Genomic DNA, 25,822 nt, shown 5'->3' with positions numbered 1-25,822 from the left:
ATGGAACTAGTATATGTACTCACTTGGCTGACTTGTTTGGTAGCAAGTGCTGCGCAGTCCTCTTTGCACATCACAAAGTTAGGCCTGTGACAATTGGCATGGAGAGAGGTGGTCTCAATAGCTTTCTAGCGAGACTTTTCTCCTGTTATTTTTGAGACAGATTTTATTACTCTTACTGTTGGTGAAATTACAATAAAAATTATAATTTCTATTTGAGAAACTTGTTGACAATAGGCTTAGGCACGGGTATCTCGCTCTATTTAAGGAGATTCAAGCCCTCTACGGAACAATGCCCGTGCACTAGAAATATCTTGACTTGTTCCTTCCAGGATACAACAGCCCAATAACAAGATGTACGGCTCACACCAATCTGCACAAATTGGAGGAACCCAAAGCTCAACCAAAAGAACACCTTTCTTTGACCAAAAAATAACAAAAGACACTTTGGAGTTTTTTTAGGGAAACTTGATGGGTGAATAATAGAGTAAAAGTTGGGTTGTCTTGAGCATGCAACAAATGGTGATATTTATAGGCTCTTAAGACACACCCTACAATTGATAGGGTAGTAACCAAATGCCATAGATTACAAGAATTAAAAACCCAAAATAAATCAAAATAAATCACCATGAGTGACAAAAAAAATTCAAAATTTAAACACACAAATAAATTCATCCAAATTTAAATTCAATAATAAATAAAATATTAAAATGTTACAATACTTATGCAACCAAGCAGAGAGTCATTCCCCCATACATCATTTATAGGTCATGTATATGCTTCCCCCCACCACCCCCCCGGCGCACAGCCATATTTTTGATGTACTTTCAAATGAGTCAATCCTCTAGTTTTATTGGAGTTGTCATTTTTTTATTAATAAAAAAAGTTTGAGAGAATTAAGTATAATTAGTTTACCCCAAAATTATAACTTCATTTTCAATCTGTCATTAGACCTCCACATGACAAAAGATATCTCTACTGGAGATGTTCTCAGTATCTTGAGCTATTTATTGAATTATTTTTCCGTCTTTATTTTAATAACTTGAATCGATGTACCTTACTCTTTTTTTTTTGGTTGGTTTTGGATTAGAAAGAAGTAGGCTGGTGCTACAACTAAATCTGAATGCATGTATGACTTTGGTAAATTGTCTGCTTTGGATTTGGGAATAAGCGTAATTTGATATGTTCTTAGTCTTCACCTACAAAATTTTTCTACCTTTAAAATAGCCCACCCTATTTTCTAATCCTGAAACCTGAATCAGCTACTACCTATATCTATTCATTTCCTGTCTGGTCAAAGTCCCTCTCTTGGTCTGAGTTCTTCCATTCCAAGCACTTAAAAATGTCATAAGTGATAGCAGAAGCATTGTTAAAACCATACAAAAAGAAGGTTCAAAGATGCAATAATAACAAAGTCTTTTGATAGCAGACTACCAAACAAAAGATAATAGGTTAGGTGTCTCCAAGCTTCTTGGAGTGACCTAGGTTCTAGAATCTTAGGGTTCAGCTGGCGGCGGTGCACTTCCCTCAGGTAAGGCGACGATCGTGAAGCGGCGTGGTACTGCGGCGGCGAGGGGTGGGTTCTCCGCGTCGATTATGTTTGGCAGCGAGAAGCTTCTGATCTAGAGGTCTATCTGGCTGTGTTTTCTTGGTTTCGATCCGGCGGTCGTGCTAGGTGTTCGGCGGTGGTAGATTGACTCCAACTTTGCTTCGATCTCATGTTGTGGATCAGAGAGGCGATTGATTCCAGGTCGGGGTCGGGTGTTGCATCAACTTTGGGCGGCCGCTGTTTTGCTATGGTGGTTGAGTTGATCAGTGTGACAGGCTCATACCACGGTTAAGTGTGTTGGGCTAAGAAGGTGGTCGAATCTGACTTCGAATTGCAGAGGCTGTTCCGATCTACTCCAGCCGAGGGTGGTCGTATTGGCAGCATTCTAACTTAGGAGGCGGCGGCTTGTGCGAGGTTGCTTCAGGTCGAGGCCCAGAGTTTCCCTAGACTCCAGCAATGATGGAGGACAGCGGCCGACCGCCGGATTGGTGACTGGAGGCCATTCCCTTGAAGGTTCGATGCAGGCGAGTTTAGGGAGGGGAGATGCAGGAGACGGGTTTTGGCCTTGGGCCTCCGCTTGCCTTGGCTGCTACTTGTGGACTGGCTGGGCAAGCCCGGTCTCTTTCCATCTTCCTTTGTTGGATTGGGCTTGTTTGTGGTCTTTGGAGAAGTGGCAGATTTCTTAATCTATTTTGTTTTGTTTTTGAACGTATTCTGCCTTTGATCGTTGCTGTGCTCTGACTGATGAGGAGCGTTGTACACCATGAAGGTCTTGGGCGTCAATGCTTGTCATGTTAGTGGCTCTGATTTAGGGTTGGATAGGTGTAGAGATTTTTTTACTCCATGTATTTTCTTTTTTAGTTTGTTTTGCTTTTGTTTTTTGGTAGCTCTGCTCTATGCACATGTTGATTTGTTCATTGAAATGTAATATGAGGGATTTTCGAGTCCCTCTAACTTGACTGAGAGAGATCATTATTATTAATGGAACCTGATTCCGTTCCCCCAAAATATATATATATATATATATATATATATATATATATATATATATATATATATATATATAGTGGGCACTACGCAGTAATATCCTCTCATCCAGAATTACATCAGCCCATACGTTCATGGATTATCCAAAAATGACTAAGCGATGATCCTCACCTCTATCCTATACTTGGGGATCTTTCAGTCCCTTTATCCAAGCACCTACATGTGCTTTGTATCAATTTATATCTGCCAGAATTTGCTATCCAACTGTTCGGTGATAAAACGGACATTAACTTGGAATCGACAGTTAGTTATTGGACTTCCCCACCTGTATGTCCCGTAGGAACAGATCTGCATCACTTAAAAAGTTCGAGGAAACATCAAGTTGCAGAGACCACTGGTGGAATACCAGGGATGTTCAAGATTATAGAACAACCTTTACCATACAAGATGTGAACCACTCAATATACAAAAAGCACAAACTTTAGGTTACCAGGTTCTATGCTAAAATACATGTGATATATAAAAAAAGAGCACAAGTAAACTCAACTATAAGATAAAAAGAAAAAACAAAGAAAATGAGACCTGAGCTAGGAAAAAGAGAAACCAAGCCAGCTTAATGCCCGGTCCACAAGATTTGATGCCACTGGTGCGCCACCATATGGGCAACCCTCGGCAGTGTTGGGTAGGTAAGTGTGCCAAGTATGAACCAGTTGAAGCTTAAGAGAGCAACAGCATCCGAAGCAGGTCTGTTCTTTATGGTTGAGAAAAACTCGACAACACTCTTTAATGACATGCCAACAACAGTGAAGAGAGCCACGACAAGGGGCATGCAAGGGTCTTCAGCTTGCCAGATAATCACTCCAACCAAAAGCGATAAAACTGCACTAAATAGACTCTGTTTCATTGCAATAACCCTTCGTTGGTTAAAAACTTCACCCATATCTACAATTCTGGAGTTGGTTTTAGGCATAATAGGATGAACAGGCCCAACGTACTTTGAATCATTTCGTAAGATCTGCAACTCGGTTTTAGGTTTACTTTCTTCTCCCCACGCATCTTTGCGCATTAGAAGGTCCTGGAGGACAATACCACTTCCATCATAACTGGATTTCCATGATGGGATCCCGTAGGGAATGCCATAGTCAGCGATTGCTGTATTATGGACATCACTTGTTTCATCTCGACCTTTAAAGTTCCAATAGCTCTTTCCTTGAACTTCTTTCAGCCGAAGATTTTCAGTTTTCAGATCCTGTAACTGCCAGAAGACATAGAAGTCATGGTTCAGTAAAATATTAAAATACACCAGACAGTGAATATATATTTAGAAGGACAAATATTTGAAGTCCCACTGAAGCAACTCCAACAATCTGCTTCCTGTTGGCTTTCTTTAAGAACTAAGAAACAATACAATAATCTGCTTGATATCATATTAAATGCTAGAACAGGTTTTTAGCACTTAACAAAGTGAACTTGATATTGCTTTCATTTGCAGGAGTCAACTTGTAGTCTGTTTCACGAATCCTAACAAAGCTTGGTAAAGATTTCGATTTTTTCATCTAGTTAAATGCTAGCACTTACCAAGTATTAGTTCTAGAAGTTACACTTGAGCATTAGAGCACCCAATTTATTAATTAAATTTACTAAAATAAAGGTTGGGTCTTGATAACCCATTACACACCATTTGTTGATAAGAAGAATATAAACAAATGGTCTATCAAGTAAGTTTAACAGTATGGGGTGCACCTATCACCTCATATAATGCATAGATTTACACTTATTCAAGGGTTCATGGACTTCATGTCACTTGTGCCAACTGTTTGATAACTAATTGAGTGAACAGAATGAATCTTGAATATAAAGCAACATACATGTATCTCGTTATGCTGGAGATCATGTCAGACAAACAGAGTTGACATAAAGCCTAACATCCCGCAGAAAAGATTCCAATGTTTGTATGAGGTTAAATTGTTGCTCTAGTCTATATGTTGTAGCATGTAAATTTAAGCTTTATAGAACTCAGTTCATTAATCAACTTTACTAAAATAAAGGTTGGGTCTTGAAACTTTATTACACCATTGTGCAGTGGACACCAGTGCCAATGTGGACACAACATACTCTCGTTCTGCATGTTATAGCAGCCTTACATCATTTCTGACATATACAGAAGATATACCTAAATACAGAAGAACCAGATAAATGGAAATGCTCAAGGCATGCAAGGGATAAGAAAAGATCTTTACCTCGCCCACTAGCACTTCAATTTTGGCAATGACCTTGTCATGTTCTTCTTCAAGCTCTGCTAATATCAGCTCCATTATTTTTTGTTCTTTAATTGCTTTTTGTAGATGTTCCTCAAGCTCTTTCCTATCCCATGCCAGATTCTGGAGCTCGATTTGCATATCATGTAAATGCAGTTCCAGCTGCTTACCATAAAAAAAAAACCATTGCTAAGACATTTTGAGAGAAATGAAATTTAGGACTAATTAAAAGAGAACTGAACTGTAGAATATGCTTGAAAAGATGGAGCTACAACAGATGCCCATTTTTCTGCATAAAAAAACATGTAAACATGCCTTTCCAGTTTGTCAAAAGTAGTAGGGTAAAAGTTTACAAAAGGAAGAGAAGACCTACATGTCTCTCCCTTTGTAAGGCCGTCAAAATTCGTCCAGGAAGATATATAATAGCAATTGACCATATGAGGATTCTCCAGAATAAATTCACATGGAAGCTGACTACTGCCTTCACCAACTCTGTCCATAGATTAATGAAAAGGAAAAGAGTTTTTACTCCAAACATGCACAAAAGCTTGAGAAGTGAGAAGGGCCTAGTAGCCAAGATTATTGTGGTAGTTAATAACTCAGAAATCAATGCCATCCGATCCACCAAATCAGTGCCTTCTGTAATCAACTATTTATCCACCAGTACTAAAGACATTTTGCAGTCATTAATCTTTATTCCAGTACCTGATATCCTGCATAATTAAGGAATTCTTCATAAATATAGATAAGGAAAAGGCAACAAATAAACAAAGAAACACAAAATGTTATGTTAGATGACTGTCATGCAGGAAAATGTAAAAATGCATGCCAATTTCAATAGAGCTAGGTGATTTGATACCTACATACAGAACAACACGTACATGATAACCTCTCTCTCTCTCTTTTTTGGCAACTTGAACTCAAATTCTGTCCCATGAATTAGCCTCACTAAGACATTCCCACCCAATTTCTAACAAACAATACCCAAGGTCAATGGGTAACTTATAAATAGAGTTCGATATCGTATACTTTGATTTATATCTCAGCTAACACTTCTATTATTCTTCTCATTTGGTACTCTTTGTTCACGGATCTACCAAATGTCCCCCATTTTCAGTCACAAGATTAAATAGTTTCTTTGTCTGTACCGAGTGGAAGAGATCACATGGTAATCTATCATCCAAATCCTATATGATCAACAAATAAACAAACTCAAAAGGCTGTAGCATATGTAGCTTGGTTGTTAGGCAAACATCCCTTGATGAAAAGCTCAGAGGCACCACTTCCTCACCAATATCTCATGTGAAGAAGATAAAACAATTCAGTGCATATGGTTTGATGGCAAAAATGAGAGAGAGGAAGGTGGGAAATCGAAGGGGAAAATAAATACATCTAAACCAAAATTGCTTTAAAAGAGAAAGGTGACAAAGGGACTACAAAACTAAACATAAAAACAGAAACTATTTAGAACTCTTTATATCTTATGAACAACCATTGTATTTATGTTTTACTCTGCCTCACATATATCATCTCCCATCTCATGTTCTCTCATTTTTCTTGACCTATCTTTGCTTAAAATTGGTGACTTTGCATGTTTCATATATCCTTTCTCAAGATAAGAGAGGTCTTATGTAATTCTTCAACCCAACTTTTACCAGTCCCATTAAAGTTGGTGCCCAGTTTCCGAAGACTTCAAACACCCAGATTATATTCTAAGCCCTGAAAAATGACATACCTCCTATATCTCTATCTAATAAATGTACCCTTAAAAACAAAAAAGGATCGAAGAACAAAGTCATAAGGACCAACACAACAAATTACTAACACCTAGCGTTTAGTCTCCTGCCTAATTACTAGCCAAGCAGGTGGAGCGAGATTGTTTGAGAACATAATGCAATATCAATGATGTATTAAGCTGAAGAATGTTTCGAGAAAACATGCAATCAGCCAGCTTCAGATTCGTATAGAAAACATAAATTTCAGGAAATGATGAGAACAGTGTGGAGAGTGAAGGAACCAAAAAACAAAAATATATACAGGGGGGGGAAAGAGCAGATGATCCCAATAAACCCCATCCCTAAATCATATCATGAGACTCCACAAAACCCTTAAATGCCACCGAACTGCGGGACTAATGCATTCATTAGGAGAATGAGGTAAGGCTAGGAATACTGACAATAAGAAATTGAAAAACCCAATAGAGAGATGCACAAAATAAGAACAAGAAAAAGGTGGCGGAACAGAGGACTTACAGAGCAGAGCAACAGAGAGAGAGAGAGAGAGAGAGAGAGAGAGAGCCGAGCTTAAAGCGTATCGTGAATGAGAGAGAGAGTGGATATGTATGTGCGAGAGCTTGTTTATATGAAAATCAGTTGTTGAAGTGTAGAGGTGGCACTGGGAGTTTGGGGACCATAACCAACGCCTGACACGTTGTAAGTACGGGTCAGAAGTGATCGTACTCTATTACGAACAATAAAGACAGCAACGGCCAATATTATTCAATGGTGTTTCCAAAATTCACTTTCGTGAATATTGGCCTAAAATTCTTTTGTACATTTAAGACTCTTTAAAATTTAAATTTAAATCTAAGGGAGAGAGAGTACACGTGAGGTAGTAATATATTTATTTATCTCATTATTTTCTATTACTTCGTGACAGTTGAGCACGATTGAGTAATTGAGTAGGTATACAAAATTAATTTAACACGTCTTTTAAAAGCAAAAACAACACGAATATTAAGTAAATGGATTAATTTCAGTTTACCCCCCTGAGGTTTGGGGGTGAAATGGGGGTGAAATTTCACCCCCTCTACTTTCAATTAACTTTTCAATTTCAATCAGTCTTGTCCAATTTTTACTGTTCCGTCCAAATTGGATGTTAAGTTTGACTTTTGAGGGCTAAAATGGTCATTTCAACATAAAAAATAAAAAAATAATTTTTTTTTCTTCTGGTTTTTAGTTTTTTTTTTTTTTTTGTCTTCAACCTATACACCACAAATTATAATAGGTTTATAAAAACAAAAAAATATTTTAGGTGGTTGAAAGCCGCTAACTGGTCTACGATATTTGTAATATATCTCCAATAAAGTGAAGAATTTTAGAATATATCCCCAATAAAGTGAAGAAATATCTGTAAAAAATAATTTTACACTTATCTGTAAATAAATATCTATATATCCCCAATAAAGTGAAGAAATATCAGTGTAAAATCATTTTTGGTCTGCGATATTTGTGATATATATCCAATATTTATCTGTAAATAAATATCTGTAAAAAATGATTTTACACAGATATTTCTTCACTTTATTGGGGATATACAGATATTTACTGGATAAAGTGTAAAATCATTTTTTTACAGATTTTTCTTCACTTTATTGGGGATATATCCTAAAATTCTTCAATTTATTAGATATATATCACAAATATCGTAAACCAAAAATGATTTTACACAGATATTTCTTCACTTTATTGGGGATATACAGATATTTATTTACAGATAAAGTGTAAAATTACTTTTTACAAATATTTCTTCACTTTATTTGGGATATATCCTAAATTCTTCACTTTTTTTTTTTTGAGAATGAAAGAAACATTTTATTTCATAAAATACGATTACAAATGGGAACACCCGGTGGTGGACATAAATTCCCCACTCTCCTCCCTAAGAACAACCTCAGTTACGGGTCCGTCATCCACAATGACATCCATGAGCCAAAAGAGCCCAACCCCTAACCACCCTAATCGCCCATCAACTCGGGCTACAACATAAAACCACTTCCGAGAGTCACGATTAAACCTTGAAGCCAACATTACAAACAACCACTTCCCCTTCATCAACACCGTGTCCCAAACCAACCAGACCACGTGCAAGAGCAAGTGACATCCACATTGACAACAAAATAACATCGAGAGTAAAACATATAGCCCCCGGAAATAACGCCATATCCACAGCACTTCAGGCCTGCTAACCCAAGAAACAAAGCACATCCTCACAGCCAACCTCAAGAAGAAAGCGACTCCCTTCAACACCATGACCCAAAACCGCCAGACCATGTGCAGGAGCTTCTCCCCATTACTTTGACCACAAAAAAGTGAATTGAACTCCTGAGAAAAACAAGACACACCTACCATACCAAGACACCAGAACCCTAGCTCGAAAGAGTAGGGACTTATTAAACTATGCCAAAAACCTAAATCAAAACAACTCACCACAAAAACAACGGAAAGAAAACAACGAGAAACTAAATAATTAAACATTAGAGACCACCAGCAAGGCCCCAAAGCAAAAGCCCGGCCCAACCACCACTCCCCCATGGACCCAGCAGCCGCCTTACACCACCACACAGCCGCGCTGCATCCAAACCTTGCTGCACCGCTGCGCCACAACGCAGATCCACCCCATGCCCAGCAGACGTACGAAATCGAAGGCCCAGCCGCTGCCCAGATCCCAAATGCAGCGATGACGCCATCACCCGTCGCCGGCAAACCCCACCCCAGCGCTGCTCCACTCTTGCCCTCATCCCTGATCCCAGAAGAACAGATCGAGATCGATCCGTCCACTTCGAGATCCCGCCACCATCCTCCAACCCTGGACCAAACTGCTGCCATAGAAACATGCTACTAGCCCGAATCACCATCCCCTCCCGGGCCGGAACGCAGCGGCAGCAACGCCGGCGACGTTCGGCCGGGAGAGATCGCTCGACTCTGCCCTGTTTTTTTCTCCGCGCGTAGGGTTTAGAGAGAGGAAGCGGCTGTTCTGTGCCTCGCTCTTCAATTAAGCACCTTAAAAGTGTTGACTTTTAACAATATCCTAAATTCTTCACTTTATCAGAGATATGTCACAAATATCGTAGACCAGCGAGCGACTTTCAACTACCTAGAGTATTTTTTTGTTTTTATAAACCTATTATAACTTGTGATGTATAGGTTGGAAATAAATTTTTTTTTAAAAAAAAGAAGAAACAGAACAAAAAAAAAAAGGAAAAAAAAAACTAAGAAACAGAAAAAAAAAAAAAAAAAAAAAAATTTAATTTTTTTTTAAATTTTTTATGTTGAAATGACCATTTTAGCCCTCAAAAGTCAAACTTAACGTCCAATTTGGACGGAACAGTAAAAATTGGACAAGACTGATTGAAATTGAAAAGTTTAGGGGGTAAAAATTTAAAATTGAAAGTAGAGGGGGTGAAATCATTTCACCCCCAAACCTCAGGGGGTTAAACTGAAATTAATCCTAAATAAATTCTCCACAATCTATATCTTTGAGGCTTTGTTGGTTGTTACGCTTCAACTTTATTATTAATTCATATTTTATTATCTCTCTCAACACTAGGTTTATGTTTCGCAAGCATTTCGTTGACGGCATCAATAGAGCTTTTGATTACAAATGAGCACCTTCCTTGGATCCTTGTTGGTTCTTGGCTAGAACTAGCATGGAAGGCTTCTATCTGTCTTATCTCGATGTTCCTTCTTGTCAAGAGGTCGTTTCTTGCATGTTAGGGACTTGTCAAGGTGCTCGACTTCGACTTTTTAAGTCTTTTCTTTGTGATCCTCTTCAACTCATGTCCCATGCTCATGCATCTTGGTGGCCTGGCAAGTTGTTCAAGGAAAACCTAATTTGTGTTTAGTCCAAACTCTAGGTTACTTGACCTAGTGGTAATAGGGTTCAATTAGAAGAATCTAGATTCCTAATCAATGTACGATTACTTTCCTTGTATGATTGAGATTCTATGCATTGTAATCCTCTATATAAAGAGGCCCCTATTATTAATGAGAATACACAGCAAATTCCTCTCAAATTCCCTAAAACACGTTTTCAGCACGAAGCCCTAACCCTGAAACAAATGGCCAAACCCTGATTCAAGAAGCTAAAAAATACAAAACCTTGAAGCCTTTTCTGCCTCCACCTCACACCTTGAAGAACTCGATCCCAGGAGTCCAGAACTGGCGTCCCCACCCCAAGAACCGGCCGGAAACCCACCGAACCGGCCACCGGAAGCTCCATACAACTCGCAGTATATATTTTACCGGTTCACCACCTTCTGGACTTCCAATTGCTACCAAATTTTTCTAGCAATAGTATATCAAACCCACCGACATAAAAGTGTGTGAACCGGCCAACTGAAATTTCTGCAGAAAACCGGCTGAAAAGAAGAAAAAAGAAAAAGGAGGAAGTACCCAAGCTTTCAGCCCATCCACCGAGCCCAAAAGTTTTCAGCCCAGAAGAAGAAAGTGTCCAAGCCCAGAAGCTCGATGACGCCAGCACAGCAGCCCACTGACGTCAACCCAGTAGAACCTGACACGTCATCATCCACGTAGGCAGCGGACCCAGCGCCACGTCAGCTCCATACCAGTGCCACGTCATTCCCGACCAGCGCCACGTCAGCACCGGTCAACTCAGGTCAACACCGGTTGACCGTTTTCGGTCAACTTTCAGGCCGCCGCCGGCGACTTTTCCGGCCATTTCCAGTAACTTTTTCCGACCACTTTGCTGGTCAAATTTTCCGGTGACCTATTTCGAGGTATTTTTTACTAAACGTTCCCGTTTTTTTTAGAGTTTTTAAATTCAATTTCTCTTCTTTTTCGGAGACTTGCAACCTCCCTTCTTCTACCCCCTTTTCTTCATTATAGGGGAGACCAAATTAAGCCGAACTGTGGGGGTTCGTGCTCACTCCAAGCTTAGAGCTTGTTGAGATCTCCAAACTTAGAGTTTGTAGAGAATTTATGATCGACCACTTACATCATTGTTTCGATCTAATCCAATATCTCTTGGAATCAAATTTATTGGAAGCAACTACTCTCAGAAATTCCTAATTTCTTGGAAGCGATTACGCTTAGAAATTTCATATGTTTTCGTGGTAGCCTATTTCGCTCCGAATCTAACCCTAATTTTCTTGTTCTCTTTCAGGATGAGTAACCTGAACAAATTGGATTTTGCTCCATTGGGAACAACTGGCTCTGGATATCACAGGTGGGTTCGTGATATCCGCCAGCATCTCAAGGCTATAGGAATCTTGGATATGATTCTCAAGCCTAGCCAGGACGTGATAACTGTTGAGCAAGCTCAAGCTTTGGAAGCAAATAGAGCAGCCTTAGAGGCAAATAAGGCGAAAGCCATCATCCTAATGACTCGTCATATGGATGATTCGCTCCAGTACGAGTATATGAATGAAGAAGACCCCAGAAGGCTGTGGGTCTCACTTGAAGAAAGATTTCGCAACATCCGTGACTCCTTGCTTCCTAACCTAGAAGTGAGATGGCATAGCCTCCACTTCTGTGATTTCAAGTCAGTTCTTGACTATAACTCGGAAGCACTTCGCATTAAATCCTTAATGGAATTCTGTGGTAAAGAGAACACAGATGCGATGTTGATTGAGAAGACTCTCTCTACCTTCCCCGTCTCTGCATTGATGGTTTCTAAGAACTATCGAATCGATATAAATGCAAGACGGATCACAAGGTTTCATGAGCTCATTGGAGCTATGAATGTTGCTGAAAAGCATGACAATATCCTTGTGAAGAACTATAATTCGAGATCCGTGGAAACAGAACATATTCCGGAATCCAATTATAGTCGCACCTCTAAGAGAGGGCGCCAAGAGCAAAACCCTAATCTTAGGTATACTTCTGGACATTCTAATCCATATAATTGCTCTACTTGGGAAGGTAACCGCCAAAATAGGCGAACACGGAACCGAAGAGGTAAACGTGGAAAGAGAGAGGGAGGCAACGCCTCTGGCCATGTTGGTGGCACCACCAACACTAAGAGCCATCTAAATGACGCTTTCAAAGCGCCTCAATCAATGGAGTTCGAGCAAAGAGATGTATGTTCTCGATGTGGAGTGTCTGAGCATTGGGCACACATTTGTAAAGCTCGTGAAGAACTTGTCACCGCCTACAAAGCATATTATGAAGCAAGAGAAGCTCACTATGTGGAACAAGAAGATCAAGAAGATGATCTAGAGTGAAGGGTTGAAGACTACAAATCTGGCTGGGATCAATAAATCGCCAATTCTGTTTAAGTCTTTTTATTTTCCATGAGATGTAGGCGATTGCCATATTACTTTTTATTGGATTAGATTTTCTTTGATCCAAGAAACAATGATGTACTCCGTTGTCTTATGAATAAAATTTCGAGTTCTTTTCATTATGACTCAATTTTGATTCTGCGCATATTACTTTGTGACTACGATGGCTGGGCCATCAATATTAATTCAAGGACATGGAATAGCCCAAGTTCCACTTGCCAAATGGCACCTTGATTACAGTTGTCACAGAAACTCTATACGCTCTTAGGGCAAATCATACCCTATGAATAGCCAACGAATTCCATGTGAAAATGCATGTAGAGAACGAAAATGAGTTCCTTTGCATTACCTCTAATGATTGCGAACAAAGACGAATCTTAGAGAAGTTTATGTGTCTCTCTAGTGGATTCTATGTCACTATTCGAGCTTTAATCCAATAAGGTTATGAAAGAAGATCTCTTGGATTTAGACACATATTGGCTTTGTCACGACAGGATAGGTCATCCTGGTCATGATATGATGATCTGTCTACAAAGACTTCACACGGACATCTTTTCTTTCGAGCGAAACGAAGCATGAATCAAAAGTTGATTTCTAGACTATGTGTGACCGACGCAGCTGCCTAGGGAACTGCTTTCGTCCACCACCAGCCTAGGGCTGGTGCAGTCTCTATCCATGACACCATGGATGGCGTCCATCATGGTGATGGCACCCCAGGTGATGCTGCAATCACCAACTTGCTTCAAATAGCGTTTTAGACGCTCAGGCCTAACCACAATACTCAATGGTTGCTTCTAAGGCCTCTCGCTCGTTTTACAAAGCCTGTTCCTTAGGGAAATTAGGACTGAGACCATCCTATGCAATGGATATGAAAATACTCATTCTGTTCTTACAAAGATTCCGTAGGGATTTTGTGGATTGATTCAACCAACTTGCGGACGCTTAAATATTTCATGATGTTGGTTGACATGCAAACACGCTGGTCACGTGTTATGCCATTGTCCACCTATAAATGCTGCTTACGCTACACTCCTCGCACATATCATATGACAACGGGCTCACTCCCCAGATCATCCTATTCAGTCACTTGGATTTGACTATGCTAGAGAGTTTATATCGAAAGACTTTCGATGGATATTGCAATGGGCTTGATGTTGGACATCATATTCCCATGTACACACCCACTTGGTCTCGCGGACACAACTATGATGGTAGTCTGAACATTGGTAATGCGCACCAATCTTCTTACATCCGCTTGGGGTGATGCAATATCGCATGCAGCTATGCTAATTCGTCTACGACCTACCGCCACTCAATGTACCTCTGCATTATAGCTAGTGACTGGGTACAAGTATTTTGTACTTACGCACATTTGAGTGAGCCATTTATGTGTCCATTGCGCCGCCACAGTGCGCTATGATAGGTCCTTACAGACGAATGGGCAACTACGTTGGATTTGAGACTCCAACAATCGTCCGCCACTTAATGCCCTTGCCAAGCGATCTCTTTACCGCTAGATTTGCGGGTTGTCACTTTGATGAGACAGTCTTCCCGTCGCTCGGGGGAGATAAGAACACGGATGTTTAGCAAAAACGACAGGAATTGTCGTGGCCTGTCCCCACTATGTCTCATCTCGATCCCTATTACAGTGACGAGATCACACAAATATGCTGCAAACATGCCTGCAAGGAAGGACGTCCCTACGAGAGGACGTAGCGCCACCCTACACGGAGGTAGGCATGGCGCCAATGCCAAAGAGAGTGGCACTCTGGCGTTACAGGCCATGGCCCCAGCTAGGATGCGTGGGAGGCCCGTGGGTTCGAAGGATACTTTGGTACATTCCAATCCTTTGATCATCGACACTCAAAATCGGTCTCATGAGTATCTTTCGGGTTATGGTTATCGTTGGGGGCCGCCTCAACGTCAAAACCTATTCCTGAGAATATAGAGCTCTATGAAACTTACACTAGTGTACATGAGACGTGGGATAGAAACTCCATCATAATTGATGATGTAGTCATGCACTTCGTTGCACATGAGTTTGTTGAGTCAGATGATATCGAACCACGCTCCGTTGATGAATGAATGCCAACGTAGAGAGATTTGGCCTAAATGGAAAGATGCGATCCAGGTTAAGATGGATTCTCTAACGAAGAGAAAGGTTTTCAAGCTAGAGATGCTAACACCTCCTGACATAAAACCTATTGACTAATGGGTCTTCATTAGAAAGCGTGATGAGAAAAAGAGATGGTAATCTCGCCTTATGGCGCAAGGCTTCTCACAAAACGCCCTGGAATCGACTACAATGAGACATATTCTCTCGTAATGGATGTCATTGCACTCCACTACCTTGTCAGTTTGGTAGTTTCCGAATAACTGAACATGCAGCTTACAAATGTGGTCACTACGTATCTCTATGGGGATCTAGATACAGAATATACATGAAGGTTCATGGTGAACTTCATTTACCTAAGTCAAGAGGCTCTAGACCACGGAGCGAGTTTACAATAAGATTGAAACACTCACTAAAGTGACTACTTGATTGGGAAGGGATATGCCCACGCATTTCTATGACAAGTTTCGGATTCTATCGCGGTTCATGTTGGACATGATCTCCATTAGAAGCCCTTAAAGAGTTAAGGGAAACCGCTGAACACTTGAAATCCGAGTTTGAGATGAAGGATTTTGGGAGAACACGATTATGTCTCGGTTTAGAACTCGAGCATCATGTCGATAGATGCTTAGGCATTTTGACAAGGTCAAGCCTTCAAGCACCCCCATGATCGTCCATAGTCTTGATCCTGAAAAGGATCCTCTTCGTTTGAAGGATGATGAGGAAGATGCGCTAGGGGCAGAAATTCCCTAGTTAAGTACAATAGGCGCATTATTGTACCTAGCTCAATGCACAAGACTGGACATCTCATTTACCATGAACTTGTTTGCTAAGATATAGCTCTGCGCCACCGCGACGCCATTAGATTGGTGTAAAAGATATCCTTCAGTACTTGAGATATTCGATTGATATGGGCTTGTTCTATCCCCACAAAGAGATGATGGATTCGGATCCATCACACACCAGGTACGCCGCCAACACTGGCCTGCGTCCACTATCCCCATCCCAAAACGACATGTGTTTTGGAAGGTTTTGCTGATGTTGGGTATCTCTCTGACCCACACAAAGGTCATTCCCAATCCGGTCAAGTGTTCACCATGGGAAAAGACCGTGACATCTTGGAGGTCTACAGAATAGACCCTAGTCGCTATATCTTCGAACAATGCAGAGATCATTGCTCTTCATGAAGTGGTTTGTGAATGTATATGGATTGGATCCATAATTACGCATGTTCGAACAATTGTGGTTTGAAGTCTACCACAGATGAGCCTACGAGCATTTAGGATAATACTGCCTGTTTTGAACAAATGAGGCAAGGCTACATCAAAAGCGATAACACCAAGCATAATCAGCAACAACAGACTCTCCTCGAGATCAAAGTGAACTAGGTTCAATCTGAGGACAGTGAGGCAGACTTGTTTACTAAGTCATTGTCCAAATCCACGATCGAGAAACATGTGGCAAGGATTGGCTTGCGGAAATTATCTGAACTCCCATGATCGTAGTCATCAGGGGGAGGCGCAGACATCAGGGGGAGATGTCTACATGTTCACCTCGAAATGTGAAGGGTGTGTTGTGCTCTTTTTCCCCTTCGACCTAGGTTATTTTTGTCCCATTGGGTTTTTTGTTACTCGGCAAGGTTTTTAATGAGGTAATGGGAGAAGCACCGCGTTTGGGCAACACAATGGGGAGTGTTCAAGGAAAACCTAATTTGTGTTTGGCCAAAACTCTAGGTTACTTGACCTAGTGGTAATATGGTTCAATTAGAAGGATCTAGATTCTTAATCAATGTACGATTACTTTGGGCTCAAGCTACCGGCATCAGTTGTCCTTGAATACAATGTCTTTGGCCTCAAGCTACCGGGCATCAACACTCGTCCTAAAAGGAAACCGGGAGCTATTTTTAAGTGAAGAAGTAGCAATTGAATTGGATCTTGAGTTTATGCTTTTTGTATTGTATGGTCATTACCACATTGTGGATATTGTGTTCATTAGTAAGTATCTTGAAATTACTTGGGTTTTGAATTTTTATGTTGTTCTTCGAAGAGACAGGTCATGATGTATAATTTTACTTTTAGTATACTTTGTCTTTCTACTAAAACAAGAAGAAGAAGAAAAAATTTGATCATCTTTTACTAAAAAAAACAAAGGACATATCCGTCAAGCACACCATACCTAGAGTCAACATTTAAGTAATTTCACTTCGATCATTCTGGCATAAAAATGATAAAAAAAAGTACCAAACTTTAAAACATGGACAAAGTGAAAACACTGAACTTAGAGCTTTGTACTCTTCCTGTGACAGAATACTTAAAAGAAGAAGTTGGGTGTCAAATGGCACAATGCACATATATTTCTTCATTGCGGCTCTTGTAACATGAAGCCCCTTGTGGCTCTTCCACCTCCCACAAAGCCGGAAGAGGATCCTCGGAAATTGATTGAACAGACCGTTGGGTAGAACATGCACGGCAAGCGTTCGACGTTTTGCCTCACCCAGACTCTCACCTCTGTTATTGCACAATGTACAAGAAACCCACGTTAGCTCGCTTTCACCAACTTGTCAAAACCCCATTTCAGCAAACACCTTGTATGTGGGTCTCAGTAAAGCACAGACACAGCGGAGGAAGAAGACCCAAGAAGAGAGTCTACCACAGAGACCATGACCTTGACAAAGCCATGGACTTGCGGAAGAAGCCTGCCTTGATTTTACAGCTCAAATCCATTATTCAGTCACACAAGCACCAATCTTTACTTCTCAGGGACCTCGAGAAAGAAGTTGGGTTTGTTCACAAGTGGAATTTCATGGCTGTTATAGAGAAAAATCCTTCAATTTTCTATGTTGGTGGTGGCAATAGAATGCCCCCTTTTGTTCAGCTCACTGAAAAAGCTGAAAGGGTTGCTAGGGAAGAAGCTGAAGCTAAGCAGTTGATGGAACCCATTTTGGTTAAGAATCTAAGGAAATTGTTAATGTTGTCTGTTGATTGCAGGGTTCCACTTGAATCGATTGATTTCGTTCAATGTGAATTGGGTTTGCCGGATGATTTCAAGAAGTCATTGATTCCAAAATACCCTGAATTTTTTTCAGTTAAGGATGTGAGTGGAAGAGCCTATCTTCATTTGGAGAATTGGGATTCTTCCCTAGCAGTCACAGCTCGTGAGGAACGATTAGCTAGTGATGGGATTGTGGCCTCTGATGGAGTGGGAAAGAATTTTAGAATATCGAAAGATGGTAATTTTCGAGGTCCACAAGCCTTTACAATGAGGTTTCCTGCTGGTTTTAGGCCAAATGCAAGTTATCTTGAGCAACTTGAAAAGTGGCAGAAACTCAAATTCCCTTCTCCGTATTTGAATGCAAGGAGGTTCGACATTGCTGATACTAAAGCAAGGAAGCGAGTGGTGGCAGTGCTTCATGAGCTCCTCAGTTTGACTATGGAGAAGAGGATGACATCTGCTCAAATGGAGGCATTTCATTCAGAGTATTTCTTACCTTCCAAATTGCTGCTTTGTTTGATAAAGCATAATGGTATCTTTTACATAACTAATAAAGGTGCAAGGAGTACTGTTTTTCTTAAAGAAGCTTATGATGGGCCATATTTGATGAACAAATGTCCCATCTTGTCATTCAATGATAAATTTGTAGGACTTAGTGGTAGGAGAGAGATCAATTCATGTAATGTGATGCCTTCTTTATAGATTTATCTTGAAAGTGTAGATGTGGTTTGTTGTTAGTATCAATCATGTATTGCTATACACTCCTTATAGATTCTTCTTAAAAATGTTGATTTTGTCTTTAGGGATTTATGTCAATGCAGCTTTCATGCATCTCAGTCCACCATTTTGTTTCACTACTCAATTCTATATTGGTAAGGTCTGAACTTATTAAATGCTTGGCTACTTGATGTTGCTAAACATGCCACTGTATAACTTGATATGTGGTGACTGTTAAATTCTGCTAAACAGAGCTATGTATCCTTGTCAAGTTCCAAAATTGGTTTATCTAGAATCATCTTAATCATATCATGTTTTGATCCTCACAACATCCTTGACAGATTTACTTTTTGGTCTGCATTGCAAATAACAATTAGACTGCTCTAAAATCATTCTATAACATATGGAAAGACTGATATTTAATTATATAATCCAGAGTATTCTTGGATGTGAACTTTAGTAAACCTGCAAGGCTATATGTAACACCCCTCAAAATACAACTCTGTGTATCATTTCACTTCCTACAAATTTTAACAAATCATTAAGATGTTTTTGGTTCAACAACTCTTTGTATCAGTTCACTTCCTGACATCTCTAAGTTGATGGACATCAGTGCATTGTCTTCATGGATGTATCAATTGCATAAAATACTACTGAAAGAAAGCATATAGATAGAAGTGGGCTTCAGTAATATTTTGTTACATCCAGGTTAACAATGGCCAACTTGCAGAGATGTAGGTTCCAGTCAGGAACTTCAAAATCTTTTTTAAGCTATCCGAATGTATCAGATGACAACATGTTATCATCTATAATGTGATCCTTAGATACAATTTCAGGGGTTTGAATGGTTGCTCATGGACCCACACAGTATGCTTGCTCATCCTCAGTGCTGATGTTTAGGTACTTTGAGCCTGGACTGGACTATGTTCTGAACTTCTGATTCTGCTTGATATGTGGATTGATTGTGCTCTGGTTGGAATCATAGAAATATGAGACAGGTATGTGCGTGTGTGTATTATTTTTTCTCTTGTTCATTCTATTTACTCTATAATGTTGTTTATGCAGTTTAAATGTTTTATAGATGTTTAAGACTTCTTGTTTTTTACATATACTGAACTTATTTATGTTTGCGCAATAGCACTTTTTATAATGCTGAAGGCACTAGTAAGAAAAAATTTCTGTTTTCCGTCAATTCATTCTCATATGTTCTCTACGATGCTGAATGTAAGCCGAGTAATAATCCAACAAACTGTCTTTTCCATGAAACAAGGCCTTTCAATATGTTACGCTGCTATTTTTCCAATATCATTGAATAGCATGACCTGGGTTGTGCAGTTTTCCCATTTCCTTCCAGCGCTCATTTTTTTTTTCCTTCAGTGGACCATAGAGTAGGCCAGGCATCAAACTATAATTACTAATTTGCTATGTGCCTAGATACTGGGCATTACATGTATGCATCTTATCTCATCATGACTTTTGTTTTTCTGGAATGCTTGGAACCTGTACTTAAAATTCATTTTTACCATACACATTTCCTTTCCTCCCAAGTCATTGCAACTATATTCAATGAGGCCATACGAACAAAGTTTTATTTATGTACAGTAGTTTATGATAGACTAGGTTTATAAAGTAAACTAAAGACTTTTAGAACAATGTTAGGTCAGTTGTGAACGTAACATGGTTGTGGACATCTGTAAGGGAGTCCAGTACCTTAATGAGGTAATGGACTCTGGTTGCTGGGTTCCAGTTGGCCTCAAAGAAAGGTGCATTTAGCTGAAGAAAGCATGAGAGGTATTTTGTTTGAAATCTGTGATGTGGTTTTTCATGCTGATGCTATTCACAGAGCAGGTGGTAGGGTTATTACATATGCTATGTTGTCTGATTTTCCTATTGGTCATTTCAATCGTAGTGTAATTGGTTAAATACTGACCAGATGCATTGCTGGGTTCTTGAACTGTTTAGTGGTCTTTCTGTGTTTCATGTTTCTTTATAGAGATTGCAGCAAGGTGCTGCAAGCTTTTCTTTTATAAAATATTGCAGGTCGGAGATAGGTCCCTTCATGATAGGCAAGTCCGCAAGTATAATTAAGGTACACAAGCAGTGGCAACAACCTATCTAGAACATCCAAGTTTATCTGACCAAAGCCTTGAAAGGAGACCACAACTGTTCAAATGTATGCACATATAGTTAGTTTGGTATTTCCTTTTCTATTGAATCTATTATCTGGTTTTGTGACTTACATTTTATCTTCTGTTGTGAATAGATTGTACAGAACAATTTAGATCAATTATCCAGCTTGTGTGGTGATCCTGAGCATTTGTTTTAGCTATGCAGAGTTGCAGACCCCAGTTAACAATCGCAACAGCCATAATTTCTGCGGTCGATTCTACGTTTGCCAATCTCTTGTGATGAATGATGGAATAATCAACCTGGAATGGTTCCTATACGCTCTTGTTTTCTTGTTCTGTTTGATAAAAATCAAAGTTAGCTTTAGACTTTCTAGTTAAACCAAATTTAATAATATAAAAAGTAACTGAGAGCTTGGAAACTATGGTTGTAATGGCTCTTGTACCGTACTAAGTAGTAACTAAACTCCTGAGTTTAATATCAATTCCCCCAGTGTCCCTAATCATTTTTAAAATATATAACAAATCATAATTAACTGGGAAAGTTCTACAGTGCTCACCAGAGCTGGCTAGATTTGTGGGATTTGATCGATGTTGATTAAGTACTGTCACTCACATAACTAGACTGACCCCTTCCTTTAAACTCAGGAAGGGGTCAGTCTAGTTATGAAGCTGAAGTTTAAGTTCAGAGATATATAAATTTATTTTTGGTCTTGTTATTGTGTAGGTAGAATGAAAGGAGGGTTTAATGGATTGAAGGGTAAACAAATCTCCCTTATTACTATAGTGCTCATGTCAACAACTATTCTTATGTGGACATGGGAGAAAACCCCACTTCTTACTACCTTGGTTCCGGCTGAAACCGAAACCCGGTTGCAGGTGTCTTCGGGTTGGTATCCAGGTGTTTATTTCTTCCAATTTAGATGAAGTGTTGCATTATATGTTTGTTAAGAGTATGTGTTTGGATTGTGTATGGTGCAGAACTGAGGGATGTTGTTGTAGATAGCTCTGTACCATTGGAACGAGAACTACATGTAGGCAAGGGTGTAACGGCATTGGCAGAGAGGGATGCCCGGAAAGAAGAATTTCGTGCGGGGTTAGGATCTACACTAGATTCCGGACCATTAAAGCGATGGGATTAATAGTGATCAAACACTGTTGAGAATAATGGTAAGACAATGCATTTTTTTCTTTTGCCTAGTTTATTGATGAAGAGTTTATATCAGCCCGTACTCTGATTAAAGTAGTGCTTTGGTAAGTATTGTTGTTGTGCTTTATCATGCTGTTTATCAGAGCAGCATGAGAATGTTGCCAAATCAGGTGCTCTTGAATTTATCTTATCATGATGCTACTCTTCGGGTTGTGCAGCAATTGTAACATGTTTTAATATGCATGGTTAATCAAATATCCAAGCAGATCTATCTGCTTTGAGCATCATGGTATAATTTGGGCTTATTTTGTGTATCATGTGGTGCAGGGACTTCCTTAAGTGAATTAAAAGAAGGTGCTAATATAGTTGGAGAAGAAGCTTCAAACCTAGAAGAGAGGACATCAGTTGATAGAAGACACGGAGAAAAAGCAGAAGAAAATAATTCAGACCTACAAAAACCGATACTGCTTATACAAATATCTCCGTTGGGGGAAATCTCGAGGACAAATTAACTACTCGCATGGAAAGTCCAGGTTGTAAATTCTTGGCTTTCCTGGGTTCATTAGAGAAATGCCATCTATTGCACTGGATTTCCTCACTTTAAACACTAAAATTATCCAAAAAATTAATCTTTTCCTAAATGTCTTCTGGGTGAGTAGGTTCTATGCTTTGGCAGTTTAAGAAAAACGTTGACAAAGAAAACCTAAGTACACGATTTCTTTTATATGAAAAGGTTACCTTTTCAAAATTTGAATGTACCTTATATACTACTGTTTGAGCCAGTACTTGTTGTTTGGATAGGACTGTTGCATTCGAAGTTCAATGTAATAAATGGTTTGGGGAGAGGTCGATTTGGGCTGTGATCTGAGGCTTCTCGAGCTGATCCAACTTAGATTACTCAAATCCGACGGTCCAAATCAAATGGTAATTAAAATGAACGGTCCAGATGTAGCCTCCTCTAATTTCGCTTTTTTAATTAAATTTCTAGATAATATAAACTTCCAAAAATCATTAAAAATAGATCGAGTGTCCGAAAATTCCTACCAATTGTAATGACCTCTAGTTTAATTCTATGAGCTCAAAAGATAAAATTTGAAAAACCAAAAATTTAAATAATTTTTTTAAGCTATAAAGAGTTATAAAAATAATAGAAATTTAAATAAAAATAGCTCGAAATTATTTTTCTTTTAAAAAATAAAAAATTGAAATTCCTAGATCTCACAATTCAACCTCCTTAAAAGAATTTTGTCTCGAAATTCTAATAAGAATACTTGGTACTGTCTCACAATGTCGCTTTAGTGTTATTTCTCAAGTCATAAATCTTACGGTAGAAAGTAGTACTCTCAATTTGCATTCATTAATCAACATGCATTCATTAATCAATGAGCATTCAACTTCACAATATCTGGGGGGATCTGATGATCAGTCAGGCCCTAATCTGAGTTCAATGTCTTAACTATATAAACACAGATAGCTCAATCTGTTTATTCTCTTTTCACAGTACTTTCTGTATAACGAACCACAATTACTTCCTTTACCTAGTGTTCACTCAAAAATTGTCTCGGCCACGTGTCACTCGGCCAAGGTCTTCCTGGCTAACACGTGTCCTTCTGGCTTGGTGACGTGTGCGCGGGCGTGCCAACTCGCAGTCGAGAGGCCAAGCGAGGTTTGATCTAGGTTACAGAGTTTGCGCTGATCTGACTTCTAATCAGTTGACTGTGGGCCGAGGAAGGATTGATCTCGGCCGTGGGATTCTCTCTACCTTGGATGCAAGGACTTTACACGATTCAGCTTTGCTAGTTGGAGTATTCGTGCTGTGCAACTCGGTGAGTGAATGTGAAAGTGTGAGTGATAATTGATAAATCTTTAGGATGCAGATACTCACAAGTCACAGTAAAAACAAAATTAAATTAAGTTACCCTAATGCCTTGATTCAATACAAGTACGGACGAAGAAACTCATGAACCCTAAACACTTGTTTATATGATTTTCTTAGTATGATTTGAAAAAGTAAATGCAGGAGAGTAGATGCGAAGAAATCAAGTGGAGGAAAAATAATGAGCAAGGAATTAAAGAACGACAAAATAAATTTGCAAGAATGTAAAGTGCAGGAAGGACAAGAAAAATACCAGTAAGTAAAATAATTGATGAGAGATATTGTAGATTGATAGAGTGTAGAGATGCGATAGAGAATTTGAGAATGTTGAATTTGTATTGAGCTGTTGTGTTTTTTGGTTGTGGACCTTTAACAAAGATGTCTACGACCCCTTTTATAGTACATGAATAAAGATAATAAAACAAATACAATCTCAGCTTTAATTGTTGAGACTGGATTGATTACAAATTGTTCCAAAAAATAAAATTCCTTTGATGTACATAACTAGCGATCAACCATCATGACTCTTCAATGCTTATTTTTGTAACGGCCACACTTAGTGCTGTAACGTCTCTGAACGTAGAATTTGGCATTTAGTAGTTTTTATCTGCTCATAAGGTCCTTCCATTAGCGTTCTTGACCAATTGAAATGGGCATTGGATATGACTTTCTCAGCCACAAGTAAACCATACCTCGACTCAGGTGAGCCGGGCCTCGGCTAAGGTGAAGTGAGTCAGACCTCGGCTGAAGCGAAGTGAGCTGGATCTCAACTAAAGTGAGCCGGGCCTCGGCTGAGGTGAAGGGAGCTGGACCTCAACTTAAGTGAGCCGGGCCTCGGCTAAATATTTATTATATCACGGCTCACTATGACCCAGGCCTGCTTCATGTGGGACCCGACTTAACGTCAAGTAGGCCTTGCCAAATTTAGGTTCAAACAGAGCCCCCCAGTCCCTTGAGTTTCGTTCAATGCCAAGTGGTTAAGGGATTGTAGGATTACCGATGTACTTTGGTTTGGCAAGGGCCTCCTTTTTCTAACTCATCTGCTCCAACCTACACCATGCCATATCTGGTATGCTTCTATTCTTTGTAAGAAACTCAACTGGGCTGCCAGCTGATCACGACCTTACTTGGCCGTAAGTTTGACTTCAATTATTGTTCCTCCGCTCAACTTGACCATGGATTTTTTTTTTCTTTGAACCACGGCTTCAAAAATAGCTAGCCGAGTTAAAATAATTTATAGATCTCGGCTTCATGAATCTATCTACAGGTAAATACTTCTATGAACTTTGGCTTCCTAAAAACTAGTTGAGTCAAAACAAAAATAATTTATGGAGCTCGGCTTCATGAAGTCTAGCCGAGGTAAAAACTTTTTGGAACTTCAGCTTCATGAAAGCTAGCCGAACTCTCCTTTCCTTCTATAACTTGGCTTTAAATCAAGTCGTGGCTTTCCTTTTTAAGGTAACTAGGCCTCAAGGTACTAGCATAGTAAACTTTGGTATAGCTCAACATCATGAACAGTAATTCTAGCTGAGTCTGTCTGTTTTTTTTTTTTTTTTTAGCTCGGCATAAGCCGAGTTACGAAATTTTTTTATAAATCTCGGCCTCAGAGTTTGCTGAGCATTCCATAACGCTACTCTCTTCTTCTAAGGAAACATGCATGCATATACTTTCCTTCCCTTGAATTAATTGGATTAATTCAAGCCCATGTCAAGTGATCTCGTAGACTTCCATCCCTAATTCCTTGAGCCTCGGCTCAAGCTGAGTGGTGAAGGAACTAGTAAACAAAGTCGTCCTCATTGTCGAATGACGTTCAAATTTTTTCCAGCCGCGATCATAGAAATATTTCGGCCGTACAGTTTCGTGCCTACCAAGCAATTGAATGGCTCCCAAAAACACAACTTTTCACTTATTTTATTTTTTGCAGAAACTAAAGCAAGAAAACAAAATGTAAAAATCTTGTGTGCCGTTATGGAGGTGGCCAACAATGTTTCACCCCAAGTTTTGAACATTGTGTATTCTCGGCATGAATTTCAAA

General features: G+C 39.5%; 2 protein-coding genes across 10 annotated transcripts; one reads left to right on the top strand and one right to left on the bottom strand.

Moving 5' to 3' along the window:
* Nucleotides 1–2,945: 2,945 nt before the first annotated feature.
* On the bottom strand, nucleotides 2,946–7,172 carry LOC112178871. Its single transcript, XM_024317122.2, has 4 exons — nucleotides 7,044–7,172; nucleotides 5,165–5,504; nucleotides 4,774–4,953; nucleotides 2,946–3,788 (listed from the first exon to the last, which is right to left on the bottom strand). Exons 2-4 carry the CDS (start codon nucleotides 5,405–5,407, stop codon nucleotides 3,147–3,149), a joined length of 1,065 nt encoding a protein of 354 aa, XP_024172890.1. The 5' UTR covers nucleotides 5,408–5,504; nucleotides 7,044–7,172; the 3' UTR covers nucleotides 2,946–3,146.
* Nucleotides 7,173–17,165: 9,993 nt separating this feature from the next.
* On the top strand, nucleotides 17,166–22,659 carry LOC112175625 (protein WHAT'S THIS FACTOR 1 homolog, chloroplastic). 9 transcript variants are annotated; one of them, XM_040510004.1, is made up of 7 exons: nucleotides 17,166–18,790; nucleotides 19,536–19,633; nucleotides 20,300–20,808; nucleotides 20,899–21,072; nucleotides 21,489–21,650; nucleotides 21,743–21,931; nucleotides 22,239–22,659. In XM_040510004.1, the coding sequence occupies exon 1, from the start codon at nucleotides 17,448–17,450 to the stop codon at nucleotides 18,618–18,620; it is 1,173 nt and encodes a 390-aa protein (XP_040365938.1). In that variant the 5' UTR covers nucleotides 17,166–17,447; the 3' UTR covers nucleotides 18,621–18,790; nucleotides 19,536–19,633; nucleotides 20,300–20,808; nucleotides 20,899–21,072; nucleotides 21,489–21,650; nucleotides 21,743–21,931; nucleotides 22,239–22,659. The 9 variants fall into 9 exon arrangements, with proteins under 9 accessions (XP_040365938.1, XP_040365935.1, XP_040365939.1 ...); XM_040510001.1 differs by having other exon boundaries at nucleotides 19,536–20,808; XM_040510005.1 differs by having other exon boundaries at nucleotides 17,166–19,633; nucleotides 20,676–20,808.
* Nucleotides 22,660–25,822: the final 3,163 nt, after the last annotated feature.

The sequence above is a fragment of the Rosa chinensis genome, chromosome 7 (assembly GCF_002994745.2).
Source record: "Rosa chinensis cultivar Old Blush chromosome 7, RchiOBHm-V2, whole genome shotgun sequence".
NCBI lineage: Eukaryota > Viridiplantae > Streptophyta > Magnoliopsida > Rosales > Rosaceae > Rosa > Rosa chinensis.
Note: the sequence above shows the minus strand (reverse complement) of the source record. Positions and strands in the feature narration are given on the sequence as shown.